Source organism: Mustela lutreola, chromosome X, assembly GCF_030435805.1.
Source record: "Mustela lutreola isolate mMusLut2 chromosome X, mMusLut2.pri, whole genome shotgun sequence".
Lineage (NCBI taxonomy): Eukaryota > Metazoa > Chordata > Mammalia > Carnivora > Mustelidae > Mustela > Mustela lutreola.
In genome coordinates, this window is record NC_081308.1 from 28051413 (window position 1) to 28079323 (window position 27911).

Below are 27911 nucleotides of genomic sequence, written 5' to 3' on the forward strand. Positions count from 1 at the left end.
ACCATCCATCTTTTTCAAAGAAATGGAACAAATAATTCTAAAATATATATGGAACCAGAAAAGACCTCGAATAGCTAAAGGGATATTGAAAAAGAAAGCCAACATTGGTGGCATCACAATTCCGGACTTCAAGCTCTATTACAAAGCTGTCATCATCAAGACAGCATGGTACTGGCACAAAAACAGACCCATAGATCAATGGAACAGAATAGAGAGCCCAGAAATAGACTCTTAACTCTATGGTCAACTAATCTTCGCCAAAGCAGGAAAGAATGTCCAATGGAAAAAAGACAGCCTCTTCAATAAATGGTGCTGGGAAAATTGGACAGCCACATGCGGAAAAATGAAATTGGACCATTTCCTTACACCACACACGAAAATAGACTGAAAATGGATGAAGGACCTCAATGTGCGAAAGGAATCCATCAAAATCCTTGAGGAGAACACAGGCAGCAACCTCTTCGACCTCAGCCGTAGCACCATCTTCCTAGGAACAACGCAAAAGGCAAGGGAAGCAAGGGCAAAAATGAACTATTGGGATTTCATCAAGATCAAAAGCTTTTGCACAGCAAAGGAAACAGTTAACAAAATCAAAAGACAACTGACAGAATGGGAGAAGATATTTGCAAACGACATATCAGATAAAGAACTAGTGTCCAGAATCTATAAAGAACTTAGCAAACTCAACACCCAAAGAACAAATAATCCAATCAAGAAATGGGCAGAGGACATGGACAGACATTTCTGCAAAGAAGACATCCAGATGGCCAACAGACACATGAAAAAGTGCTCCATATCACTCGGCATCAGGGAAATACAAATCAAAACCACAATGCGATATCACCTCACACCAGTCAGAATGGCTAAAATCAACAAGTCAGGAAATGACAGATGCTGGCGAGGATGCGGAGAAAGGGGAACCCTCCTACACTGTTGGTGGGAATGCAAGCTGGTGCATCCTCTCTGGAAAACAGCATGGAGATTCCTCAAAATGTTGAAAATAGAACTGCCCTATGACCCAGCAATCGCACTATTGGGTATTTACCCTAAAGATACAAACGTAGTGGTCCAAAGGGGCACGTGTACTCAAATGTTTATAGCAGCAATGTCCACAATAGCCAAACTATGGAAAGAACCTAGATGTCCATCAACAGATGAATGGATCAAGAAGATGTGGTATATATACACAATGGAATACTATGCAGCCATCAAAAGAAATGAAATCTTGCCATTTGCGACAACATGGATGGAACTAGAGCATATCATGCTTAGCGAAATAAGTCAAGCGGAGAAAGACAACTATCATATGATCTCCCTGATATGAGGAAGTGGTGATGCAACATGGGGGCTTAAGTGGGTAGGAGAAGAATAAATGAAACAAGATGGGATTGGGAGGGAGACAAACCATAAGTGACTCTTAATCTCACAAAACAAACTGAGGGTTGCTGGGGGGAGGGGTTTTGGGAGAAAGGGGTGGTGTTATGGACATTGGGGAGGGTATGTGTTTTGGTGAGTGCTGTGAAGTGTGTAAACCTGGTGATTCACAGACCTGTACCCCTGGGGATAAAAATATATGTTTATAAAAAATAAAAAATTATATTAAAAAAAAAGAAAATACAAAAGAGTATTTTATAAACTTGAGATGAGAAAGGATATCTTAAATAAGACATTTTGTAAAAAACAACGCAAAACAAAAACAACCTCCCAAAAAACCTGAATAAATTTGTTTACAGTAGAGTTAAACCATTCTATTTATCAAAAGATACCATAAAGAAATTGAAAACCACCCTAAAAACTTGAAGAAAACAATTGCAAAATTTCTAACAGATGAGTAAAAACGGAATGTCCCCAAGCCAATTAAAAGGTAAAGGGACATCCCAATGGAAAATGAATGGAAACCCTAAACCACCATTTCAAAGAAAAAGATATATGCATATCCAACAAATATATGAAAATATGTTCAATCTCATTAGCAGTCAGGGAAATGTAAGTCAAGATTACATGGTATTTGTACCAGGTTGACTGACGCAAATGAGAAATTTCATAATTCTAAGTGTAAAAAAAGGTACACATTAACAAAAATTTGTATTTATTGTTGGTGGCTGTGTCTACTAAAATGACTGTTTTGGAAAACAATCCATCATTCTCAGTCAGGTGAATATACACATACCCCACAATCCAGCAACTCCACTTTTGCATATATGTCCTCAAAGAAACTGCTTTGTGTGGACAACAAAGACAGTTAAGAGAATGTTCATTTTAGCACTTTTGGTAATAACCAAAATTTTAAAAACAACCTTATGTCTGCTAAACAGAGAATGTAGAGACACACTGTACTACATTTAAACAGAGAACACAGAAGTAAAAATGCAAATTTCATCAAACAAAACAAACATGGATGAGTTTCTGACACAGAAATGCTGGGCAATATGGACAAGCCCTGAAAACCCAAATATTAAGGTTATGATCTTTCGTAATGCTCAAAACAAGTGAAATTGAGCAATACATTATTTAGGTATTCATTTGAGTGTGATAAAACATTTTTTTAAGCAAAGAAACAATAAAGGCAAATTGGGAAAAGAAAGTCTATTGGGAAAAAAGCAGGAAGATACGCTAGAGGATATGAATACAAAAATGTTCATTTTCCATTAGATTTGATACTGTAAATATTGGACAAGCCTATACATACAGTACTTCAATCACTACCACCTGCTACTCCCCGTCCCACTACTCCTTCAATCACTATTCACCTGCTTCCTCCCCGCTAAGGAAGGAAGTTTCATTGTAGGAGAAACCAAAAATTCTGTCAGATTTCCCATATATTCACTTTGCCTATAACCCTTGCAAATGACAGAAGACATTCCTTCTCTAAACTGATGAAAAGTATCAGTCTAACCTGTCTTGCCACCCTACAAATACCTGCTTAGTATTTCAGGTACTGTTTATTACAGAAAGTGAAATTAAGTATTTTGCTTTAAAAGGTGACAGAAATCTTAAATCTGGGTCATTTCCAGCTCCTGCTGGACTACAGGCTATCTTCCTTCTGGGCAAAGATCCCAGTGGGAAAATATAAATATCTCCTTAAATACCCCAGGTTACTTCAGATCTTTGAAGATAAGGAGATGTGATTAGTAATGTGTCTTATTAACTTTGGTGCAGATTAAGGTAATGAACTACCTTGCCAGTTTAACTGTCAGGATGGATGGCCTCTTGTGTCCTCAATGCATCTGAAGGACACAGCTGAAGAGGCTGAATGCACTGGCTTTACAGGTCACCTCTGCAAAATAAAATGTTGTCTTGCCGTTTGAATTGGAGCTAAAAGCCACTTATAATAACTGTTAAGCTTTGCAGTTTGGAACTCAAAACTACTTGGAAATCACAGAATTCACCATGGCTTTGAAGAGATGACAAAAGAAAAAGGAAACTTCCATTCAAAATGGTCAGTGGAGCTGATGTGGCAATCCACCCACCACTGCTTTTGTGACACTGAAATGCTGGGTAAAGCATAAAGGGCAACATTTAAGCTCATCAGGCTGCTCTGTGAAATATGAAAATCTTCCCAAAGCAGAAACAAAGAGGGAAGTTAAGTGCATGCAGAGGTTGGGAGGCGAAGCTGAACAACACTGGCATATCAGAACAGGGTATATGACACACAAGCTAGGGTATTCAACACTAATTTGGGATGAAGAAAGGGGCACTGGCCTCACACATGGAAGAGCATAAAGTTGTGTCTCACCTCTCCTGGAAACAAGGTCTATAAAATCCCCATCCACTCGAGTACAAGGAATTAGCAAGAAAGCTGAGAATCCTTTGGATTTTAGTTGGAAAATAATGATTCACCCACCAGAAACTGAAATGTAAGTTTATATTACACATGAGAGTAGAATGTAACATAACATTTCTAGGACTCTGGTAGAAACATTAAAAACAAACAAGCAAAAAAAAAAAAAAAAAAAAAACTCATGAGGACCCTCAGACAGCCCAGAGCAGAAAGGATTTCCAGTAAAATCAATTCCTACTACATGTGAACTCAGAAACAAAAAATCACAAGCCATGTGAGGAAATTTACTGCCATTTGAGGCAGTCAGTAGTTGTAATGAATGTAGAATCGACAACTTATAATCTAAAGATGACACAATGGTAGGGAATTTGATAATAAATAACTTTAGCTTGCTGTTAAAAGTTGCCAGTAAGATCTCTTTTTTTCTTGAGACTGGCAAGTAGAGTTCATACTTAAGAGCTTAAGGCTAAGTTCCCTATATTCTATGTTTAAAACAAACAAACAAACAAACAAACTTCTACAACTTGTTTTCACAAGCTGTGGTCTAAACAGAGGGAACTGATGGGGATGGCAATGGGGGGATATGAAGAAAGAAAGACTGGAAAATGAGGCAATTTTTAAACAAAATTTACCTTTTAAAGTAAACTCTACACCCAACGTGGGACTTGAATTTACAATTCCGAGATCAAGAGTCATGTGCTCTGTTAACTGAATCAGTCAGGTGCCCTTGGAGCAAATCTTTTTCTTAACTTTTTACTGTGTGCTTAGAGGAAACCCATCTGGTCCCTTTTCTTTAAAGGATCTAAAATAATACTGCTCATCAAATGGGTGGGTACATTCTGAAAGAGATGGTTGGCATGCATTACCTACTGAGCTGCTGGTATGGCCAAGGAAGAATCAAGGAGTTATGGGAGATGGGATATGCCAGAGCTTGCTGGCTAAGCTGAAATATGGTGGAGAAATAAGACTTCAGGGCATCATGGAAGCATGGGTTTAAAAGATGTAACTTTCAGGAGAATGTGGTTTAAGCTTACTGGCAGGAGTCAGCCTGAAATTTTGTTGAATACTCCAAGGCACCATGAATGAATATAAGATCTTTTTTTGGGGGGCTCACAATCTATATGAATACAGATCCCCAAAGATCACATCAAGTCTACAGTGAACAAGCCAGATCAGTGGTGATAACCTATAGAATCTGGTGATGACATATTCATCATTATAGATGTCTATGGGTGTTAATAATAGGGTATAGCAACTGTGACCAGCAAAGAAAAGGGAGTTATGTGAAGAAAGTATTTTACCCTCATTATCATCCCTTAAACCAATACTACACAATCACTATCCAGAAACTGAATGGGAGAAGTGGACGCTTAAATCATTTTTTTTCTCACTCCCACCTTTGTATAAATTGCTTCAGCCACATATTAATCTAGACTAATGGAAGATGTTAACAAACTATGATATCAAAATTTAAATAACACTAAACTTTAATAACTAAAAGTTAATGAAAAATCATGGGATCAGACAGCAATAGTGATTAGGAAGCCAATTACTAGGCAGAAAATGAGGGTTGACATTGGTGGTTACAGTTATTGGAAAATCAAAACTCTTTCGTGCTCATTACTCATGGAGACTTCTCAACCAAACAGACTGCATAGGTTTAATTTGTTTAACAAAAAGAAGAAATAGAATCAGTTATGCAAAAGCAAAACATTACATAAAAGAAGAAAAAAATTTTCTAAATAACCAAGTAAAATCTTAAGAAATGGAAAACAAGGTCTTCGGAAAAATATAAAATCCTATCCAAATGTGTACATAGGCAGATGCGTATATAGAAATGAGTATATTTAAACAGAAACGGTCAGTTGAGGAGATAATTTGAGAACTAGAAGACAAATTTCACAAAAATACAAAGAATCCAATACGCAGAGATAGATAAAAGGGAAACCTTTATATAATAACAAATGATGACAGATGGGAGCTACACTTGTGGTGAGCTTAGCATAATGTACAGAGTTCTTTAATCACTACACTGTATACTTGAAAACAATATAACACTGTGTGTCAGCCATATTCAGAGAGAGAGAGAGAGAGAGAAAACAAAATCCATTGTGTTAGTGCTAAGAGCTACAGAAAAAAAAAAAAAAAAAACAGGAAAGGAAGGGAAGAGATGATGCTATGGGTCCCAGGGAAGTCCAAACTAATTCATACTATCATGTTACATGAGGGAGGGACTTTTTTTTATCTATTTCAGGATATGTTTTCTAAAGAGACCTTTTATTTTCATATTAATACAGTTTTCAAGACTATTGAGCTATCCCTCTATTTTTCATCTGCAATCACACTTAAAATCTCTTCCATTTGTATTGAAATTATAAGGTCATACAGTCCCTTTTTAGTCCCTCTCCATTGGTTTGGAATATTTATGAATTGTTTATCAATATATTCACTAAGATGACTCAATTCATGTCAGCAAAGGGGGCTTAATTTACTGCCCAGCTAGTGGGCAGTCTCTGATGGCTTCAGCTTTTGGTGCTAGGCAAAGTTTTGTGCTCCTCGACACAATCCTTACTGTTAGTAAATAGTATTTTTACATGAATTCTTTGTCAGCTATTTTCAGATAAACTAAGGAGTAAAGCATCTGGAAAAGATAAAGCAAAACCTAAATGGATACTTAAATATAATGTAAAATGCCCCCCCCCAAAAAAGCTAGACAACATGTCTTGTGAAGCACCCTACAGGGCAGATTGATTCTTAACATTATCACAGAACATACTTCTCCACAAAGTAAATGTGGACTCTGATCTTATGATTTTATGCACATTAAAATGTATGAAAGAATTAAGACCATTTTATATAAATATTGGGAAAACTTATTTATAAGATTTTTGTGACCTAATAATAATAGTAATAAGGTAATAATAAGAATTAGAACTAGAACTGCTCACTAGGCAAAGTATTAAATAGAATAACTTATTTAATTTTCTCAGCACCCTATGGAATATGCATTTTTTTTTGTCCATTTCACAGATAGGAAACACGTTCATACAATGTATGCAACAGGCCCAAAGTCACAAACTTCTAAGTGACTTTGTGAGGACACTCAGCCTAAGCTGTCTTAACACCAGTGTTCCTATTCTTTTTTTTTTTTTTTTAAGATTTTATTTATTTATTTGACAGAGAGAGATCACAAGTAGGCAGAGAGGCAGAGAGAGAGAGAGGAGGAAGCAGGCTCCCTGCTGAGCAGAGAGCCCGATGCGGGACTCGATCCCAGGACCCTGAGATCACGACCTGAGCCGAAGGCAGCGGCTTAACCTACTGAGCCACCCAGGCGCCCCAGTGTTCCTATTCTTTTTTTTTTTTTTAATTTTTTATTTTTTATAAACATATATTTTTATCCCCAGGGGTACAGGTCTGTGAATCACCAGATTTACACACTTCACAGCACTCACCAAAGCACATACCCTCCCCAATGTCCATAATCCCATCCCCTTCTCCCAAACCCCCTCCCCCCAGCAACCCTCAGTTTGTTTTGTGAGATTAAGAGTCACTTATGGTTTGTCTCCCTCCCAATCCCATCTTGTTTCATTTATTCTTCTCCTACCCACTTAAGCCCCCATGTTGCATCACCACTTCCTCATATCAGGGAGATCAGTATTCCTATTCTTAATCACTGTGAGCCACATAGGTTCGCAAACTGACACATAAGTAATTAAGATCAAGAAAAGCAACTGACTTCCAAGGTCTTGCATTTGCCATTGAGCCTGGTGCACAGCCATTGATAGTTGGTGGTGAGAGTGTCAAGTTCCTTTTTTAAGGCCTCTTGTGCTACAGGTGGAGCTTGAGCTATGACACTGTTGACGGACTCAGTCAGGAGTTTCACTTTGGCTTCTTTCTGCTGGGCCTCTTCTTTAGCTCTCTGAAAAACAAAGAGTGCTCTCTCACTTGACAGCAAGGCAATGGATTTACTTAGAAAATGCATTCCTGTATATCATATACTTTCTTCCTGATCCCTGTGAGATTAATAAAAATAAATCCAGTAGTCACTACAATCACTTCCATAAATTCAGATTTAGTTAAAACTTGAATTTGGAAGGAAAAATTATTATCAGAATGTAAGAGCTCTTTCATCAGAATCCAGTGCAAAATAGTCAACATGTGGGTATGGGTTTGTGGTGTCCTCTCTCACCCTCTTTCATATATGTGTATGTGTGCATATGTACACACATACATGCCCATGGAGACATGTATATTAGACAAGCAAGAAACATGGATTTCTTTTCTTTTTTTTTTTTTTTAAGGATTTTATTTATTTGCCAGAGTGAGATCACAAGTAGACAGAGAGGCAGGCAGAGAGAGAGAGAGAGGAGGAAGCAGGCTCTCTGATGGGCAGAGAGCCTGATGTGGGGCTCTATCTGAGAACCCTGAGATCATGACCTGAGCTGAAGGCAGAGGCTTTAACCCACTGAGCCACCCAGGTGTCCCGAAACATGTATTTCAATACTAACAAAAATATCCCATATTCTAAAATTGAAATCATTTCTAAATTACTCAAATGAATGAGTAATATTGAAATTAGTACAAATATAATTATTTAAATCAAAAGATAATTAATATAGAAAAGTCTTCATAGTGCTACATCCAGGACCGTATTTTGAGAAAAGAAACTTCCATCCAGTAACCAAATAAGAGGAAGATGAGAAGAGCAGCCACTGAAAGGAAGGGGGCTCACCTGGTCCTCAGCTATGCCTTTGGTCTTCTCCCATAAAACATAAAGTGTTTCACAGAGTATCAGCATCCGAGAAAGCCACTTTGTTACTACCACTGTGGATCATGACAACAATACCTCTATATTTCATGAGCCTGTGTTGTTTCTTTATCAATTATACCTTTAACTTCACTCTAGTCTTCCTTCGTTCTATGACAGATTTATTAAGACACCCAATCACAGAGTTATTCCCAGTTACAGACAACATAATATCCAAAGCAAAGCTCTTCAACTCTCCCTAAATCATCTAACAAAAACTCAGATCCTACAACAGGGTCTTTCTAATATGCTCTAACTCCTACAACCCACAGTTCCCCAAAGTGTGTATTCTCCCTCACTGCCAGGAGTACTAAACCCAATTTGTTCAACTACATGAATCTTGCTGGAGGTCTTTAGCTGCAGGGTATTTATACTCCTCAACTTTTGATGTGCACATGTATCTCTCTCTCTCTCTCTCTCTTTCTCTCTCTCTCCCTCTCTCTCTCTCTCTCACACACACACACACACACACACACTCACTCACAATATGTCTTTCATTTGAGTTACTCCAAAGGCCAACCTTGAGATGGGCTTTCAAGCATAAGTAGTTTATGTGCCATGTAAAGCAAATACTGGTGTAGAAATTGATATTATAAAGGTATACTTATTCAGCTCAGCAACCAGTGTTGGTGACTAGAGATGAATCTTGCTGGGAAGCTCTGGCAAATACATCTCAGGGTTATCCCACTCAATGGTGAAGAAATGGGGTATTTATACATCATCTCCCACCACTGGTTGAAGCCTGGTAGAGGGATGTGAATTTCATAGTAGTGAAGCCTGACACTTAGGTGGGAAAAGTGGGACACAGGAACCACAGAAAGTCCTTACGTCAATAAATGTAGGTGCTGGCAGGGGGAAGCTGGGCCTACATGCAGTGTAGTAAAGTAAGATGAGATGGGCAAGAAATAGACAAGGTCAGCTATAAAATGCCTTTGTATTTTTCAACAAAAGTAATCTATGCCTTTGGATTTATTCTCACGGTGCCTCAAAAGTATATAATATGATGGCAAATGCCAAGATATTTTGAATATTAAGTGATTACCTTCATGGATTTTGATGTAATTGATTAAAATTTTTAGCTCAAAATTCTTAAGTCTCTTTTTGGCATTACTGAACATAAGGTTTATTTCTACACAAACCATATTTTGACTATAGTAATTTTAGCTTACAAACAATTCTGACAACCATTAATCACTAACTATGTGCCACTGTGTGCCGTGTCAGACATGCTATATGTGTGACTTCGTTGCATCTTTAACAAAACCTTGTGAGATGAATTTTGTCATCTCTATATTTGACATCAGAAAACTGAGTTTCAAAGTGTTTAAGAAAGCCATCCTGGAAACTACATCCTTTCTTTCCCATAGTTTCGGTTAACTCCATCTCAAATCCTCTGTGAAATGAAGAAGCATTCTGTGCTGGATCCAATGAATGAAATTACATTTTATACAAGTTACAAACAACCTACACAACTACCAAAAATGCAGAATGGAAAAACACTTCATTCTTCCTTTTTTTTTTTTTTTTTTGGCTTTCATAAATTCTTAAAAAAAAAAAAAAAAAAAAAGCTTAGAATCTGGGAAACATTTAGAGGAGAAATGGAGATAAAATTTCTCCACTGAAATAAAAGGCAGAAAACTAAATGAGTGGTATAATTTAGATGTAATCCTCATCAGAAATGATGTATTTTTTTCTTCCCTTTATTTCCATGAATCTATCCATTATATGCTGAGACACCTTTCATTGCCAATATCCCAAACCAGTGGTTCTCAAAGTACAGTTTCTTGGAACCACTTTGGAACTTGTTTCCTGGCATCATCTGGAAGTTTGTTAGAGGTTAAAATTCTAAGGTCCTACCCCAGACTCCGTAAATTAGAGATTCTGGGGTGAGGCCTAGAAATCTCTGTTTTAACTAGTCCTTTAAGGTGACTGAGATGCTCACTCAGTTGTAACAGTCACATTCTAGTCTGTCATACAATGAGAACAGTAAATACATTTATGCAATTCTGGTAAGCATGAGGACTAGAGTTATAATAGTGTAAATTTAAAACAAAATAAAGAAGAAAATAATTAACACTGAAATTTCAGAAATTTGTAATAAGGTTAATATAAAGTTTCACCATTTATTCGTTGTAGAACTCCAACAGAATTTTCAAATCAGATAATGTTTATCAAACACTCTTAGAAACTTTTTCATGTTCATTGAAAAGTCTTACTTACTGGGGGAAAGAAATCAGGAAAATAGCATAATCATTTTCAAGTAAAACACAGGAGATAAAAGTAAATAAACTACTTTTTCTCTGAGTAAATTAGGAAAAAGTGTCTGAGTAGGTCTGCCAGTTTCATTTGATAATAAAGATAAATTTACTCTCAACATGAGCACAGGTGGAAGCCTGGACAAGTTACCATCACTGCCTTCTAGGTAGTTAAACAAACCTAAAGAGATTATCTTGACTGGAAGGCAAAAAAGTACAAGAAATTGGATCTTCTTGCCAACTTCCCTGGCTGTTGTTGTCAGAAGCTGCCTGAGCTTTCCCTCTTTTCAGAATTACCCCATCCTTGAGCAATTTTGTAGCTCGATCAATTATTTAATCAAGTCCACGTGGACTAATTGGTTGGGTTATTCATTTCAAGAACTGTGTGCAAAATTTCAAAATTTGAGACAGTTTGCTCTCTAGCACTGGAAAAGAGAAAAGGATCTGCCTGGGTGGTTAGCGAGATAGGCAAACTGTTAGGCAGAGAGCGAAGAGGGCCAGAAGAGGGCCAGAGCCAAACAGAGGAATTGGGAGAAGTACAGCAGCTGAACACAAGCTCACTGCTGGTTATCTACTTAGGGATCCCAGGCAGTGGCTACAAAGTATTAGAGGAGGTGAGAAAAACAGCCACTTGGAGAATAGGATGTAAGATGGAAGGCAACATGGATGGCACATGACTCTAAAAGGAAACAAAAGAAAAAATAGAACAGTTTGGAACATCGTGGGATGGAATGGTGTGGGATGGGGTGGCATGACATATATTCAGTATTCTTGGTTCTACCACAGATAAAGCCTGTGACTATGAATAAATTCTTCATCTAGCTGGGGACTTTAGTTTTTAGATCAGCAAAAAGCACTGGGGTCTATTTTGCTTCCACAGTATCTAGTAGCTCTCACTACCTATGGTGATATAATTTTCCTATGAGTGATCTCCCCACATTCAAATTTAAAATCATTAGAGTCTCTTGTTTGAACCTGTCCCGTGGCTTTCCCATTTCACTTCTCATGAACTTCCCCAATCCTACAAAATTCCTGTTAGCATGTGCCTCCCTCCCTCCCTCAAAATCATCTCTGGGGATTTATCCTGCTTTACTCTGTGCAGACTGGCAGGCCTCTTTCTCTTCCCAGTAGCCTTAAGGTCTTTGTAGCAGCTCTTACCTCTGACTGAAATGTTCTTCCATAGGTTTTGTTTGTGTGTTTTTGTTTGTTTGTTTTTGAAGGCTGATTTTTTCTTAGGATTCAAATCTCAGGTTTTAATGCCTCACAAATTTCCTATACCTCAATCCTTCCTAAAATAGCATATTACCACCTCCAACTTTCACTTAAATCCTAATTATTTTTTTATTTTATATTCTTGGTTTACTTGTTAGGCAAACTACCGTGACCTCATATGAGTTTATTTCTCCATTCACTGCCTGCTCTCCCCACACTAGATTGTAAGTTCCAAGAAGTCAGGTCCTTTATATGTCTTGCTCACCACTATAGTTGGTGTCTAAAAGGGTACTTAGCATATAGTTACTATACAATTAGTGTTAGTGGCTTAAATGAATGAATGATATGTGGTAGTATTAGATTAGAATAATTATTAAGCTTTTTAAAAAAGATTTTATTTATTTATTTGACAGAAAAAGATCATAAGCAGGCAGAGAGGCAGGCAGAGAGAGAGGAGGAAGCAGGCTCCCTGCCGAGCAGAGAGCCTGACTCAGGGCTTGATCCCAGGGTCCTGGGATCATGACCCGAGCTGAAGGCAGAGGCTTTAACCCACTGAGCCACCCAGGCACTCCAATTATTAAGCTTTTAATACCCTGAAAACTATTACTGTTTAAATACAATCTTCCCTATATGTTTTAATTTTACATTTTATATGTGACTAACGCCATGTGATCCACTTAGAATAGCTTGGGAGGGAATGGAATGAAATACATTCAGTATCCTTCATTCTACCATAGGGTCTTTGAATACCAACTCTGAGCCAGGCAATTTACTTACAAGTAAGTTTCAATTCTCAGTTCATATATTCAAGTTAGAAACTGACACAGTGTAGACATGACAAATTAGAGATTACATTGACTATCCTGTGTCCAAGGCCATAGTGAAATGCCACTGCAGAGACTCTATTTCAGGCCGCACCTCCCAGTCCCTGCTATGCACTAGTTTCCTTGGTCCTAAATCATTATTTCTTATCCTACTGTTTGAGAAGTCCATGTAAACTCAGTCCTCTTCATTCACATTAAAGGCCATAAGCTAAAGTATTTAGTATCTAAATTCTCAGAAACCCCTTTCAGAAACCAAACGATCATAGTCTGTTAGCTACATTTTCAACTGTCACTGCAATAACCCTTGGCATATTTTCCATTTGAATTTTCATCACTAGAAACAGCCAATGTGAGTAGCTGATTCCAATCGCTTAATACTATAAGATATCATGGGGAAAATGTCGCTAATGATTGTCAATATTTATATTTTGACCACAATGCATTAAAATTATAAATAAAAAATTTCAGAATCCATAATATATGCCAAACTTGAAGCTGAATTCATTAAAAATCAACTTCCACCATTAAACCAAGGAAAGAACAGATAGTATAGAATCACAATGTCAAGCAACGCTGCCTCTTTCTTTTTTTTTTTTTAATTTCTTTGCTTCATTTTATTTGGTTAATTTTACCTTCATCTCTTCAACTGCTGTCTGTAATTCATCAGGGGTCTTATATTCGAAATCTCTCTCCAGGTATTCTTCCTCAGCTTGCGTCATCCATTCATGCATCTCTGACAGATCTTTCTGAAGACTTACGGTTTTATCCAAACCTCCCTTTAAGGCTTCCTTCCTGGCATAGACCTTCCATAAAACAAACCAACAAGCAAAGCATGAATATTGAAAGTCACAAAACATTGTCATTATATTATTACTGAACAGTCTGCAAATAACAGAAAGCTTAGATAGAAAAGAAGCAAGAAGTAAAAAAGCTTATATGAATGAGGAAATAACTCATGGCTATTGGTTACACTTAATTTCACTTAAGTGTTAAAATAAGATATAGCCATTTACTTGACATATATAATAAAATGAATATATTCCCCCATGACTATAATTTAGCTATTATGTATGGCTATGTTTTTCTGTGAATAAAGAAGAGACAAAATAATTTTTTTCATAATATATTTCAGTTGGAGATGTTAGTTTATTGGCACAATTTCTAATGTTCATAAATCTGAGTCTATTCCATTTAATTATTATTTTTTTTTTACTATTTCACTTTAAAGAATGTATCATACAAAATTCAGTGTAAAAAGTGGCAGGAATAATGTAAATATTTATGTCCCCAACATGGGAGCACGCAAATATATAAAATAATTAATAACAAACATAAATAAATTTACTGAAAATAATATATTAATAGTAGGGGACTTTAATACCCCACTTATAGCAATGGACAAATCATCTAAACAGAAAATCAATAATGAAACAATGGCTTTGAATGTCATTCTGGACCAGATAGACTACAAATATATTCAGGATATTTCACCCTAAAGCAGCAGAATACATATTCTTTTCAAGTGCACATGGGACATTCTCCACAACAGATCACATCCTGGGTCATAAATCAGGCCTCATCCAGCACACAACATTGAGTTCATACCATGTATCTTTTCAGACCACAGTGCTATGAAACTGGAAGTCAACCACAAGAAAAAGTTTGGAAAGACCACAAATGCATGGAGGTTAAAGAACATCCTACTAAAGAATAAATGGGATAACCAGGAAATTAAAGAAGAAATAAAGAAATATATGGAAACAAGTGAAAATCAAAACACAGTAGTCCAAAACTTCTGGGATACAGCAAAAGCAGTCCTAAAAGGGGAGTATATAGCAATACAGGTGTACCTCAAGAAGCAAGAAAAAATCTCAAATATACAAACTAACTTTTCACCTAAAGGAGCTAGAAAAAGAACAACAAATGAAGCCTAAAGCCAGCAGAAAAGGGAAATAATGATTAGAGCAGAAATCAATGATATAGGGAAAAGATACTAGAACAGATCAATGTAACTAGGAGCTGGTTCTTTGAGAGAAAATAAAACTGATAAACCTCCAGCCAGACTTAAGAGAAGGAGAAAGAACCCAAATAAATAAAATTAGGAATGAGAGAGGAAAGATCACAACAAATACCACAGAAATACAATGTGGCATGAAAACTACTCAGTTCAGCTTTAAAGACAGCCACATATCAGAAGCAGATCCAAATGTCCTCTGTGGATAAGTTAAACTAACTGTGAGACACACATATGCACTCAATGGGATACTATGTAGCACTAATACATCTGTACTGAAGTGGAAGTCGTTCTGTATATAATTTTAAGCTTAAAAAGCAGGTTGCAAAACAGTAAGTGCGGTAATAGGAGATGTGCACTTTTAAATTCTCATATATTTCTGAACTACTTTTTATGAAAGAATGTATTACTAATTAACCAGAAATAATAAACTAATTAACCAAAATAGCAAAACTTTAAATATCTACAAGAAAATTATGCATGTTAATCTCTTCTAACAAAGCACTCTGTTGTACCACACTGAGCAAAAAAAATCTCAGTTTGGTACTAGAATGATTATATATTGTTTCTCTTTCACCTTAAAAAGGAAATATAATCCAATGACATTAATTTTTTTCTCTGAAATTAAGTAGAGTTCTATCTTTTTTTTTTTTAAGATTTATTTATTTATTTGACAGACAGAAATCACAAGGAGGCAGAGAGGCAGGCAGAGAGAGAGGAGGAAGCAGGCTCTCTGCTGAGCAAAGAGCCCGATGCGGGGCTTGATCCCAGGACCCTGGGATCATGACCTGAGCTGAAGGCAGAGGCTTTAACCCACTAAGCCACCCAGGCATCCCAAGTAGAGTTCTATCTTTAAAGTAACAGAGTTTTAATTGTACAGTCTTAATATATAACACATAGTTTATTGTAATGAAATTTGTATGTACTTTACCAAATACTAAATATGTGCAGAACCATATTAATTTTCCTTATTTTTTCCAAGCATCTTAAGCTTCATACAATTAAATTAAAAAAACTTTTAAGTTCTTTACTTTCCTTGGTGAATGTAGTGCCTGATCTACTGAAATGTAAATAAATGCTTCACTGTGGCATAGCTAGAACAATATGTCTAACAGTTAAACTAATTAAAGTATAAAGGCTATTTGCATAACCAATGAGCCTATAAGTAGTGTAAGAAAACAGGTTGCTCAATTTCTACTTGGCTGTGCTTGGCTGTGCTCCTATAATCTTTTCAGACAGTTGGCAAAGTGACAATAATATTAGAATGACTAACGGAACTTAGCCAAAGTCTTATAGTTAAAACACACACACACACACACACACACACACACACACACACACACTGCATACTATTAAACTACACTGGAAGGAAGGGATCAGGAATGTTTTTGTTTGTTTTGTTTTTGTTTTTGTTTTTTGTTTTTAAAGGAAAAGCAGGTGGGAAGTCATTCTGAGGTGACAGCACAAATGTATTGGCAAAAACATCAGCTTTGCATTCAGGATACCCGGACTCAGTCATTAGCAAGTTAAGTGAACCTGGAGATACCACCTCATTTTTCTTTATCTCTGCTCTATAACTTATCTAACAGTTGGACAAGGTGATTTCCAAGGTCTTTTCTGAACTTAACATTCCACAGCTCTATGCCTGATGAGCCAGAGATATGAATTTTTGGTGTTTCATATTTTAGAAGGATTTCTATTAAAAGGTTTGGACAATTTTCCCCTTACCTGTATCATATTACCGATGTTGGCATTCTAGCATTAAATTGCCCAATCTATGCCCTGCAATTTCAGATTACAGAGCCACACCTCAGATATAAAACAAAAAGTTCTTCATGTTCCCCATTCCAGAATTTTTAAGTCAAATATTCAGCACTGTCCTTCCTCATTTCACTTCCCCCTCCACCCCAGCTTTATTTAGGTATAATTGACATATAACATGGTATAAGTTTAAGGTGTTCAGTGTGAGTATTTGATACACATATATATTGTGAAATGATTACCACAATAGGAGTGCTTAATACCTCTATTACCTCACATGATTACCATTTTTTTTCTTTTCATGATGAGAACACTTAAGATTAAAATAAGTAGTTCCACTTATTTTTCTTTTGTTGTTTCTACATTGGTGTCGTATTGAAAATATCACTGCCAAGACCAATGTCAAAGAATATCCTCCCTGTTTTCTTCCAAGTTTTATGGTTTCAGGTCTTTTAAGTCTTTCACACATTTTGCATTAATTTTTTTTTTAATTTTTAAATTTATTTTCAGTGTAACACTATTCATTGTTTTTGCACCACACCCAGTGCTGCAAGCAATCCGTGCCCTCTCTAATACACACCACCTGGTTCCCCCAACCTCCCACCCTCCGCCCTTACGTTTTTCAGAGTCCATAGTCTCTCATGGTTCACCTCCCCTTCCAATTTCCCTCAAATCCCTTCTCCTCTCTAACTCCCCTTGTCCTCTATGCTATTTGTTATGCTCCACAAATAAGTGAAACCATATGATAATTGACTCTCTGCTTGACTTATTTCACTCAGCATAATCTCTTCCAGTCCCGTCCATGTTGCTAAAAAAATTTGGTATTCATCCTTTCTGATGGAGGCATAATACTCCCTAGTGTATATGGACCACATCTTCCTTATCCATTTGTCTGTTGAACGGCATCTTGGTTCTTTCCACAGTTTGGCGACCGTGGTCATTGCTGCTACAAACATTGAGGTACAGATGGCCCTTCTTTTCACTACATCTGTATCTTTGGGGTAAATACCCAGTAGTGCAATTGCAGGGTCATAGGGAAGTTCTATTTTTAATTTATTGAGGAATCTCCACACTGTTCTCCAAAGTAACTGCACCAACTTGCATTCCCACCAACAGTGTAAGAGGGTTCCTCTTTCTCCACATCCTCTCCAACACATGTTGTTTCCTGTCTTGCTAATTTTGGCCATTCTAACTGGTGTAAGGTGGCATCTCAATGTGGTTTTAATTTGAATCTCCCTGATGGCTAGTGATGATGAACATTTTTTCATGTGTCTGATAACCATTTGTATGTCTTCATTGGAGAAGTGTCTGTTCATATCTTCTGCCCGTTTTTTGATATGATTGCCTGTTTTGTGTGTGTTGAGTTTGAGGAGTTCTTTATAGATCCTGGATATCAACCTTTTTGTCTGTACTGTCATTTGCAAATATCTTCTCCCATTCCGTGGGTTGCCTCTTTGTTTTCTTGACTGTTTCCTTTGTTGTGCAGAAGCTTTTGATTTTGAGGAAGCCCCAAAAGTTCATTTTTGCTTTTGTTTCCTTTGCCTTTGGAGACATATCTTGAAAGAAGTTGCTGTGGCTGATATCGAAGAGGTTACTGCCTGTGTTCTCCTCTAGGATTCTGATGGATTCCTGTCTCACATTGAGGTCTTTTATCCATTTTGAGTTTATCTTTGTGTACGGTGTAAGAGAATGGTCGAGTTTCATTCTTCTACATATAGCTGTCCAGTTTTCCTAGCACCATTTATTGAAGAGACTGTCTTTTTTTCACTGTGTATTTTTCCCTGTTTTTTCCAAGATTATTTGACCATAGAGTTGAGGGTCCATATCTGGGCTCTCTACTCTGCTCCACTGGTCTATGTGTCTGTTTTTATGCCAGTACCATGCTGTCTTGGTGATCACAGCTTCGTAGTAGAGCTTGAAATCAGGTAACGTGATGCCCCAGTTTTATTTTTGTTTTTCAACATTTCCTTAGTGATTCAAAGTCTTTTATGATTCCATACAAATTTTTGGATTATTTGCTCTAGCTCTTTGAAAAATATTGGTGGAATTTTGATTGGAATAGCATTAAAAGTACAGATTTCTCTAGGCAGCATATTCTCAGATCACAATGATTTGAAACTGGAGCTCAATCACAAGGAAAAGTTCAGAAGGAACTCAAAGACTCGGAAGCTAAATACCACCTTGCTAAAAATGCTTGGATCAACCAGGAGATCAAAGAAGAACTGAAACAATCCATGGAAACCAATGAGAATGAAGACACTTCAGTCCAAAACCTATGGGATACAGCAAGGCGGTCCTAAGGGGGAAATACATAGCCATCCAAGCCTCCCTCAAAAAAATTGAAAAATCCAGAACACAGCAGCAGTCTTTACACCTTAAAGAACTGGAGAATCAACAACAAATCAAACCAACTCCACACATAAGAAGGGAAATCATCAAGATTAGAGCTGAGATCAATGAGGTAGAAACCAGAGATACATTAGAATGTATCAATGAAACTAGAAGTTGGTTTTTTGAACGAATCAATAAGATAGATAAACCATTGGCCACACTAATCCAAAAGAGAAGAGAGAAAGCCCAAATTCATATAATTATGAATGAAAAGGGAGATATCACAACTAACACCAAGGAAGTAGAAACAATCATCAGAAGTTATTATTAACAGTTATACGCCAATAAGCTAAGCAACCTAGATGAAATGGATACATTCCTGGAAAACTATAAACTCCCAAAATTGAACCAGGAAGAAATTGACATTTTGCATTAATTTTTGTGGTGTAAGATAGGAATTTAATTGCATTCTTCCATATGATTGTCCAGTCTTCCCAATACCATTTATTGAAGAGATTTATCCTTTTCCCATTGGTTATCTTTGATTCTCTTGCCAAATGTTAGTTGACTGGACACATGAGGGTTTATTTCTGGACTCTCAATTCCTTCATTCATCTGTGTGTCTAGTTTTATGTCAGTACCATATTGTTTTTATTACTACAGTTCGTAATATAGCTTGAAATCAAAAGTGTGATGCCTCTGACTTTGTTCTTTGTCAAGATGGTTTTGGTCACATGGGGTCTTTTGAGGTTCTGCACAAATTTTAAGAATGCCTGTTTCATTTCTGAGAAAAAAAAATCCTTAGAATTTTTATAGGGATTGCAATGGCTCTATAAATGGCTTGGGTAGTATGAACATTTTAAGAATATGAACTCTTTTGATCCATGAAAACAGGTATCTTTTCATTTACTTGTGTCTTCTTCAATTTCTTTTTTTAAAAAGATTTTATTTATTCATTTGACAGAGAGAGAGATCACAAGCAGGCAGAGGTAGGCAGGGTTGGGGGGGCAGGCTCCCCACCAAGCAGAAAGCCCAATGCAGGGCTCGATCCCAGGACCCTGAGATCATGACCTGAGCCAAAGGCAGAGGCTTAACCCACTGAGCCACCCAGGCACCTGCAAATTTATATTTTGAAATGGTTTCTACAGCTGAGATTCTGTGTGTACTGCCCTACTTGTGACAGTTGTCTGTGTTTATTTTATATCTACCAGCAAAGCCTAGAGTAGAACCACTCTAAGTGGACTTAACCCACTGAGCCACCCAGGCACCCCCTTCTTCAATTTCTTTCATTGAAGTTCTATAGTTTTCATAGTACAGATCTTTCACCACCTTAATCCTTAACTAAACTTAATCCTTAACTCTTTTGTTTTTTGATACTATCATAAAAAGGGTTGTTTTATTTCTTTCTCAGATATTTTGTTGTTATTGTACAGAAATATAACTCATTTCTGCATAGTTCTATACATTGATTTTGTGTACTGCGATTTTTTCCAGGTTTATTTTTAAATTCTAGTTAGTTATCATATAATTTAACATTTGTTTCAGGAGTCGAATTTAGTGTTTCATCATTTACACAGAACATTCAGTTTTCATCACATGTGCCCTCCTTAATATCCATCAGGATTGTAGCCCATCCCCTGCCCACCTCCCCTCTAGCACCCTCTCTTTTTTTCCCCTTCCCCTATGATGATCTGTATGTATGTATGTATGTATATATGTATGTATGTATGTATTTAGACAGCATTCATGCACATGAGTGCAGCAGGGCAGACGGAGAGTAATAGACAGAATCTTAAGCAGGCTCTGTGCTGGGCCTGGAGTCCCATGTGGGGCTCACTCTCACAACCCTAAGATCATGACCTGAGCTGAAATCAAGAGTTGGACGCTAAATGACTGAGCTACTCAGTTGGCCCATTTGTTTTGATTCTTAAAATCCACACAAATGAATTCACGTGGTATTTACTTTTCTGACATGTTTCACTTAGTATAATATACTCCAACTCCATCCACGTCATTACAAATGCCAAGACTTTATTCTTCTGGGTAACCGAAAAATATTTCACTGTATATATGTACCACATCTTCTCTATCTATCCATCAACCGATGGACATCTGGGCTCTTTCCATAATTTGACTACTTCCATACTGCAATTTTATTGAATTTGTTTATTGTTACAATACTTTTTTTGGTGGGGTCTTTAGGATTTTCTATGTAGAGGAAACATCATGTGTAAACAATTTTATTTCTTCCTTTCTAATTTGGATGTCTTTATTTCTTTTTCTTTCCTAATTGCTTTCATTAGAATTTCCAGGACTATGTTAAATAGCAGTGCTGAGAGTGGGCACCTTTGTCTAATCTTAGAGGAAAAGTTTTCTGCTTTTCACTACTGAGTGTGATACTGGCTGCAAAGTTGACATATATGGTTTCTACTATGGTCAAGGGCATTCCTCTTATACAGAATTCATTAAGTTTTATCATGAAAGGGTGTCAAACTGGCAGTTTTGTCAAATGCTTTTTCTGCATCTACTGAAATATATTTTTAAAAAATATTTCATTCTATTAATGCAGTGTATACAGTGTGCAGTATATTTTCATATGTCTTCATACCACTAACTAATATCCTTTAATTTCAGCTTGAACTTTCAACATTTCTTCTAAGGTGGATATAGTAATGATGAACTTCTTTAGCATTTGTGTGTCTATAAGAGACTTTATCTCTCCTTCATTTTTGAAAGTCTACTTGGCCAGATAGTATTTTCTAGGTTAGCATTTTTTTTTTTCTTTTCAGCACTTTAAGTATATATCCTCACTCCCTCCTGGCATGTAAAGTTTCCACTGAGAAATCCAGTGAAGACTTTATGAGGTTCTCTTGTAGGCAAAAAGTATGAAAATGAGTATGGGAAACCTCATTAAAACAGTCATGAAGCCCTAAAGGGGGAGCTGTCACCCATGCACTATTCCCTGTGGCCTCATAACCAGCAGGAAGAGGAAGCTCTCTCCCTACCCCCTGAACAATTTGCTAAACAATGCCTGCAGCCAATGAGAAACCACCACACCCTTACCTCCTTTTCCAAACAATCTACCTGAATTTTACCCTGAAACCTAAAAAAAGCTGACCTTGCTTTGGTCTTTTCAGATGTGCCTATGTTTTCCTACAGCTTAATTGTTCCAAGGTGCGTCTCCTCTACTCTTCCCAAATGAGCTTATTTTGCTGATAAAATAAATGACTTTTTCATTTTTGATGTCTCTTGGGAAATTTGTTTCTGAATTGATTTTTTTTTTTTTTTTTTTTTTTTTGGTGACCTAAAAGCCTCATGAATTCATGGACGGTCAAATCTCTCTCCAGATTTGAGAAGTCTGAAGCCATTATTTCCATAAATAAGCTTTCTGCCCCCTTTACCCCTCTTTTCTCCTTCTGGGACTCTAATAGTTCACAAATTACTTCTCTTGATAGTGTTCCATAGGGCACATACTTTTTTTTTTCCCCACTTCTTCTTTTCATTCTCCTCTGACCAGACACCTTTGTAAGTCCTGTCTTCTACTTCACAGATTTTTTTCTTCCAGTTGATCCATTCTATTAAGGCTGTTTATTACGTTTCCCATTTCTTCCACTGTATTCTTCAGCTCTCAGATATCCATTGTGTTTTTTTCTTCATGATTTTTATTTTTTTACACTTCTCATTGTGTTCCTTTATTGGTTTCCTAATGTAATTTAATAGTCTTTGTTTTCCTGAATTTGTTTCACTGAATTTTCTTAGAACAACTATTTTCAACAGATGAGTGGCAGATCTCCATGTCCTTAAGGTTGGTTACTGGAAAATTATTATGACCCTTTGGTAGTAGCATGATTCTTGATTCTCCATGCTCCTTGAAGTCTGGTAACACTGTCTTTGCATTCACTGTAAAAATCACCTCCTCTAGTCTTTACTACATGCCATCAGAAGAGAAATACCTTCTGTCAACACCACTAGGAATTCTGAGGCTGAGACCCTCTATGAATATGACTGTTCCACAATTCTGGCTCCCTCTTGTGGCAGAATTCTTAAGCTTGCATGGCTTCTCTTTATCCTGCAAAAAACCAGACTAAAGAGGTATTGACAGCCTCCCTTTTCCTTTCCAAGACTGGTGCTAAATGTTTAGGTTTGTGGTCTCTCCAAGGCCTGAAGATTAAGGCCAAACTTCTGTGCATGCTCATTAGCTTCCTACAAAAGCATGTCCTGGCCACCATCCACAGTATGCACTGGAAGCCAGCCACAGTTTTGGGATGTATGTGGGGGTGTCATACAGGACACTGGTAGTGCTGTGGGAAATTGGGGAGATCACTGGGCAGAGTGACCTCAGCAGCTGATGGGCAAAGCTTGTGAAGGGCTCAGTGATATTACTATGACCTGTACACTTTTAATAGAATCCCCAGACCTGGTGGCTGTTCTTCCAGCTGCTCATTAGCCCTCAGTAATGTAGCTCACAACTCAGTACTATGGATTGAGGAGAGAGAAATGTGACTTTTTGGCAATGTCCTGCATAGCTAGGGAAGCTGGGTACTCACTCACATGGTCTCACTTTTCCATGTGGGAGAAATCATGATTCTAACAAGGGTTCTCTTGACATGGAGCTATGCAGCCTTAGGGGGAGGAGTGATACAAGTAAAGCCAAACTTTTCCTTTTACCCCCTCCAATGCATCCATTCTTGGATTTTTTTGTTGTTGTTCCAATAGTACATTGCATCTTCTCCAATAGACTCCTGGACTTCCACTAAGGCTCTCTTTTCCATGAATGATTGTCTAAGTCATTGTTCTGCATGGGCTACCAGACCATGGCTGAAGGGGGCTGGAACTGGTTAATGGACTACTGCAGGGAATACAGGCAGGACTGAGGTCTGTATGAATATTACTTCATTCATAGGTGAGCGAGACTCCTCCCAAGTAACTTGGTATATGGTGCTAGATTGCATAGTTCCCACAAAGGCAAAAGGAGATGAGAAGATGTGACTCAAGGGTTTTGCCTTGGATAAATGGAAAGATGGAGTTGTCACTTGTTGTTCTAGGAAGTCAAAGTAGCAGATTGAAGAGTATGTAAGGAATTTGGGGTACATGCTAGATTTAGTTTGTCTATTCATCAATATGGAGGTATTGAGTAGGGAGCTGGATATGCAGATCTAGAATTCAGGAAAAAGGTCCAGATTATAATAAAATTGTTGAAGCAACAACTTATAGATAACATTTAAAGCCATAAAGCTGAATGAGTTTACCTAAGGAGTAAGTGGTGATAAGGAAGAAAAGCCCAAAGACGGAGCCCTGGAATTATTTCAAGTTTAGAGGTCAAGGCAAAGGAATCACCAAAGGTATTAAGAGCGGTCATGGAAATTCAAGGCAGACTAAGAGAGAACCAACAGAAAGTGATGACACAGAAGCCAATCAAACAAATATAAAGACTAAACAATGGATTTGATAATCTGAATTTACTGGTGACCATGACAAAAACTGTTTCAGTGTAGTGATGAGGATCAAAGCTTGATTAGGGATCATTCAAGAAAGAATTGGATGAGTGGTATGCAAAGAGTTTCTATAAACGGGAATGGATATGGAGAGGTGAGGTGGAGGAAATGTGAGGCAAAGGGGGTATTTTTTTAAATTTTATTTTTAAGTAATCTCTACACACAATGTGGGGTTTGAACTTAGAATCCCATGAGCAAGACTCATATGTTCCCCCAATTGAGCCAGCCTGGCACTCCAAATGGCTATCTTTTCTAATGGCAGGAGATATTAATGGCAGCATAATTCCCTACCGATGGAAATTATTCAGTAGAAGAAAGAAATATATTTTTGACATAGGAGGAAGGAAGATATTCAATAGGTGGCATAATGTCTGTGTGCTGAAAAAAGAGGATGGTATCCAACATACAAGTGGAAAGGCTGGCCTTATTGTTGCCTAGGTGGCTCAATCAGTGAAGCATCTGCCTTCGACTCAGGTCATCATCCCAGAGTCTTGGGACTGAGTCCCGGATCAGGCTCTCTGCTCAGTGGCGAATCTGTTTCTCCTTCTACCCCTCCTCCCTGCTCATGATCTCTCTCTCTCTCTCTCTCTCTCTCTCAGATAAATAAATTAAACCTTTATTTTTTTTTTAAAAAGTGTACATGCTGGCCTTAGACAGAAGCACAGACAGGTAACTCATATTAACAATGTGAAAATAGAGTCCCTGAACCCACATGCAGGTTTGTGGGAGAGTGTGCAAGTACTCTTCTGAATGTTTCTATTTTTTTTTTTCAGTGAAATGTGAAGCAAGTAAAAAAGAAGGAGGAGGAAGTGGAGGAGGAGGAGAAATAGGAAGCTTGTAAATTGCCATAGAGCAAGGAGGGAAGAAGAACTGGTAGATATCTGAAGCATCTGTGAAAAACATTCCTCAAAGGAGTGGGGCTATGAATGCATTGGAAAAATGTAACAAGATTACTAGTCAGCACCAAGGGGCTACTTGAGGCTTGCATTCATGATTTCCAAGTGATCCTACTCAGCACGATATGTGTTTTCCTTCAGCCATATTTACTCTTCCCAGTGCAGGCACAGTATCATCAGGAAAGTGAAACTGACCTAGGTAGGGTGCTGTCACATGGATGTTTTACACAAAGACAGGAGAGGGCAAAGGAGTTGAGAGAAAACACAAGGGGTGTTCTTGATGATGGATTACAGATAACCAGCATATAGCACACGGTCTCTCTTGAGTAAGAAAGGACAAAGAGAAGAGCAAGTGCTTCTCTAATCAGAAGTTGGTAAAATTACTGAGTTACGCATTCCACTAAGATGGACGAATTTTGAGGCTGGAGTCCTATGGGAATGAGTTGGAAAGGAAGGTACTGATTACTGCAGAGTGGAGTACCTGAGTTTGATACTATGGGGAAGTGCTTGGTAATGACAACGTCAACATTAAGAGGCTGGGAATGGGCAGCCGAAGAGAAAATCACTGGAAGAGCTATCGAAGACCTGAGGGCTTAGGAATTGGAAGCATCATCTGAGAAGATTCGTAAATCTCCAAGAATTATGACAGGAATGACAGTAGTCCAGCTATTAAAATATTTAAGAAATAATAAAAAGGGACCCAGGGATATGTGGATGATTACACCTAAAAGCCATATTGAGTGAAAAAAAGACAGATTTGCAAATTATCAGAATGGCATCCTTCTAATTTCTCAATCCAGTGTCTCTTGGTAACTATTTATTATAAATTTATAGTTACTATTAATTAAAATATATAATTATGTACTATTTATTTAGAAATGACACATACTTTATAATTTTATACATGCAAGTTTATGTCTATTTCATGTCCATTTATTTTATTTACCAAGCTTGTACATAGTGGTTACTCTGTGCTAGGTACTAGCCTACACACTTTACAAAAATTAACTCATTTGGGGCACCTTGGTGACTCAATCTCTTGAGCGTCTGACTCCTGATTTTGGCTCAGGTCATGATCTCAGCGTTGTGGGATAGAGTCCCCACATCAGGCTCTGTGCTCAGCAGGGCATCTGCTAGAGGATTCCTTCTCCCTCCCCCTCTGCCTCTGGCCCTCTCCACTCTTTCTCCCTTATTCTCTCTCTCAAATAATTAACCCATTTGATCACAAAATTCTTTTAAAGTAGGTGTTAATATCATCACATTATAAAGACTGGGAAACTGAAGCACAGAGAGAATAAGCAACTTTTTCAGGTTCACACAAGTAGTTTTTGGTGGGGGTAAGATCTAAACCGAGGAAATATAGTTCCAGAGCCCCGGTCTAACACACTATGTTTTGCCTCTCTACCCATAAGAAATCCTTCTCCATCTGTAAGAATTTCAAATTTTATTAGTCATGCATTTCAGGGAAGTGGGTGGACAATATTTTCATTGTGAGATAGGAGTTTTCTTATATAAATGATATCTTTATTTTGCATAAATAGTTTATATGCCCAGTTCAAGTATCCCACTTGAATTCCAGATACATTTCTGATTGTCTACTTATCCAATATAAACATGACCAAAATGGAAGTATTTTGTTCAGTTTTGTTCCTTCCTTACCCCCAGTCTTTCTTTCATTAGGTAAAGGCACTATTGCCAACACTGTCACTTTAGACAGGAAACTGAATACACTTTGATTCCTCCTCTCAGCCTCCCAACTTGAGGCAAACTCTTTACCAACAAATATGTCATTTCTCATAGGAACTGATCAAATGAAGAAAGTAATGTGTCATGTTAGAAAAGGAATAATGGTCAAAGGTGGGCATGAATGTAGGGGCCCTGATAAAAAAAAATATATATATATATAACAAGAACTTGCTTAATTGTCAAAAATAAGAAAAAAAAGACTACATTACATAAACAAATGTCTGGCATACTGAGTGAAGTAAGCTTGCTGGAGACAGACCCTGAAGGACAGAGTTTCAACAAACTTTGTGTCCCACAAGCATTTTGGTCCAGTCTGCCCAAAATAACATATCCCTTCCACATGTTAATTACTGTATAATGGGAAAATAACAGATAACTAAAAATAAACAGTAACGAGAGAGCAACAAGTATTGAAATCATCTCCATCTCTATGGAAGAACTTGGAAAAATACTGGAAGAGGTTTGGACAGTGAACCTAACATCATGTCACAAGAGGATTATGTATTTCAAATTCCTTTATGTCTCCGGACCTCCACTAATGCCCTCCCTGTTCTTTGGCAGTATTACTTCCTACCTGGACAACAGCAACATTCACTGCTTCCACTTGTGCCCCTTTAAGCTATTCATCATACGACGGAGTATAGAACAAAGTTTTCAACACTTACTTTAGATGATGCCACTTCTCTATCAAAAAGCCCAATAGCTTCCCAGTGCACTTGACATGCATACTAAATCTTCACTGTGACTTAGGAGACAGTTTATGACTTCTTTCCCACCAGCCTTCTCCTG

At 37.4% G+C, this 27911-nt stretch overlaps 1 protein-coding gene across 7 annotated transcripts in view; it reads right to left on the minus strand.

Moving 5' to 3' along the window:
* The window catches only part of DMD (dystrophin), a 2248143-nt gene that overhangs the window by 1345213 nt on the left and 875019 nt on the right, over positions 1 to 27911 (minus strand). For all 7 annotated transcript variants that reach the window (XM_059157899.1, XM_059157902.1, XM_059157904.1 and 4 more), the window contains exons 26-27: positions 13512 to 13682; positions 7518 to 7700 (exon numbers count right to left, since the gene is read on the minus strand). In XM_059157899.1, the coding sequence (XP_059013882.1) occupies positions 7518 to 7700; positions 13512 to 13682 (354 nt within the window). The remainder of the gene's footprint in view (positions 1 to 7517; positions 7701 to 13511; positions 13683 to 27911) is intronic.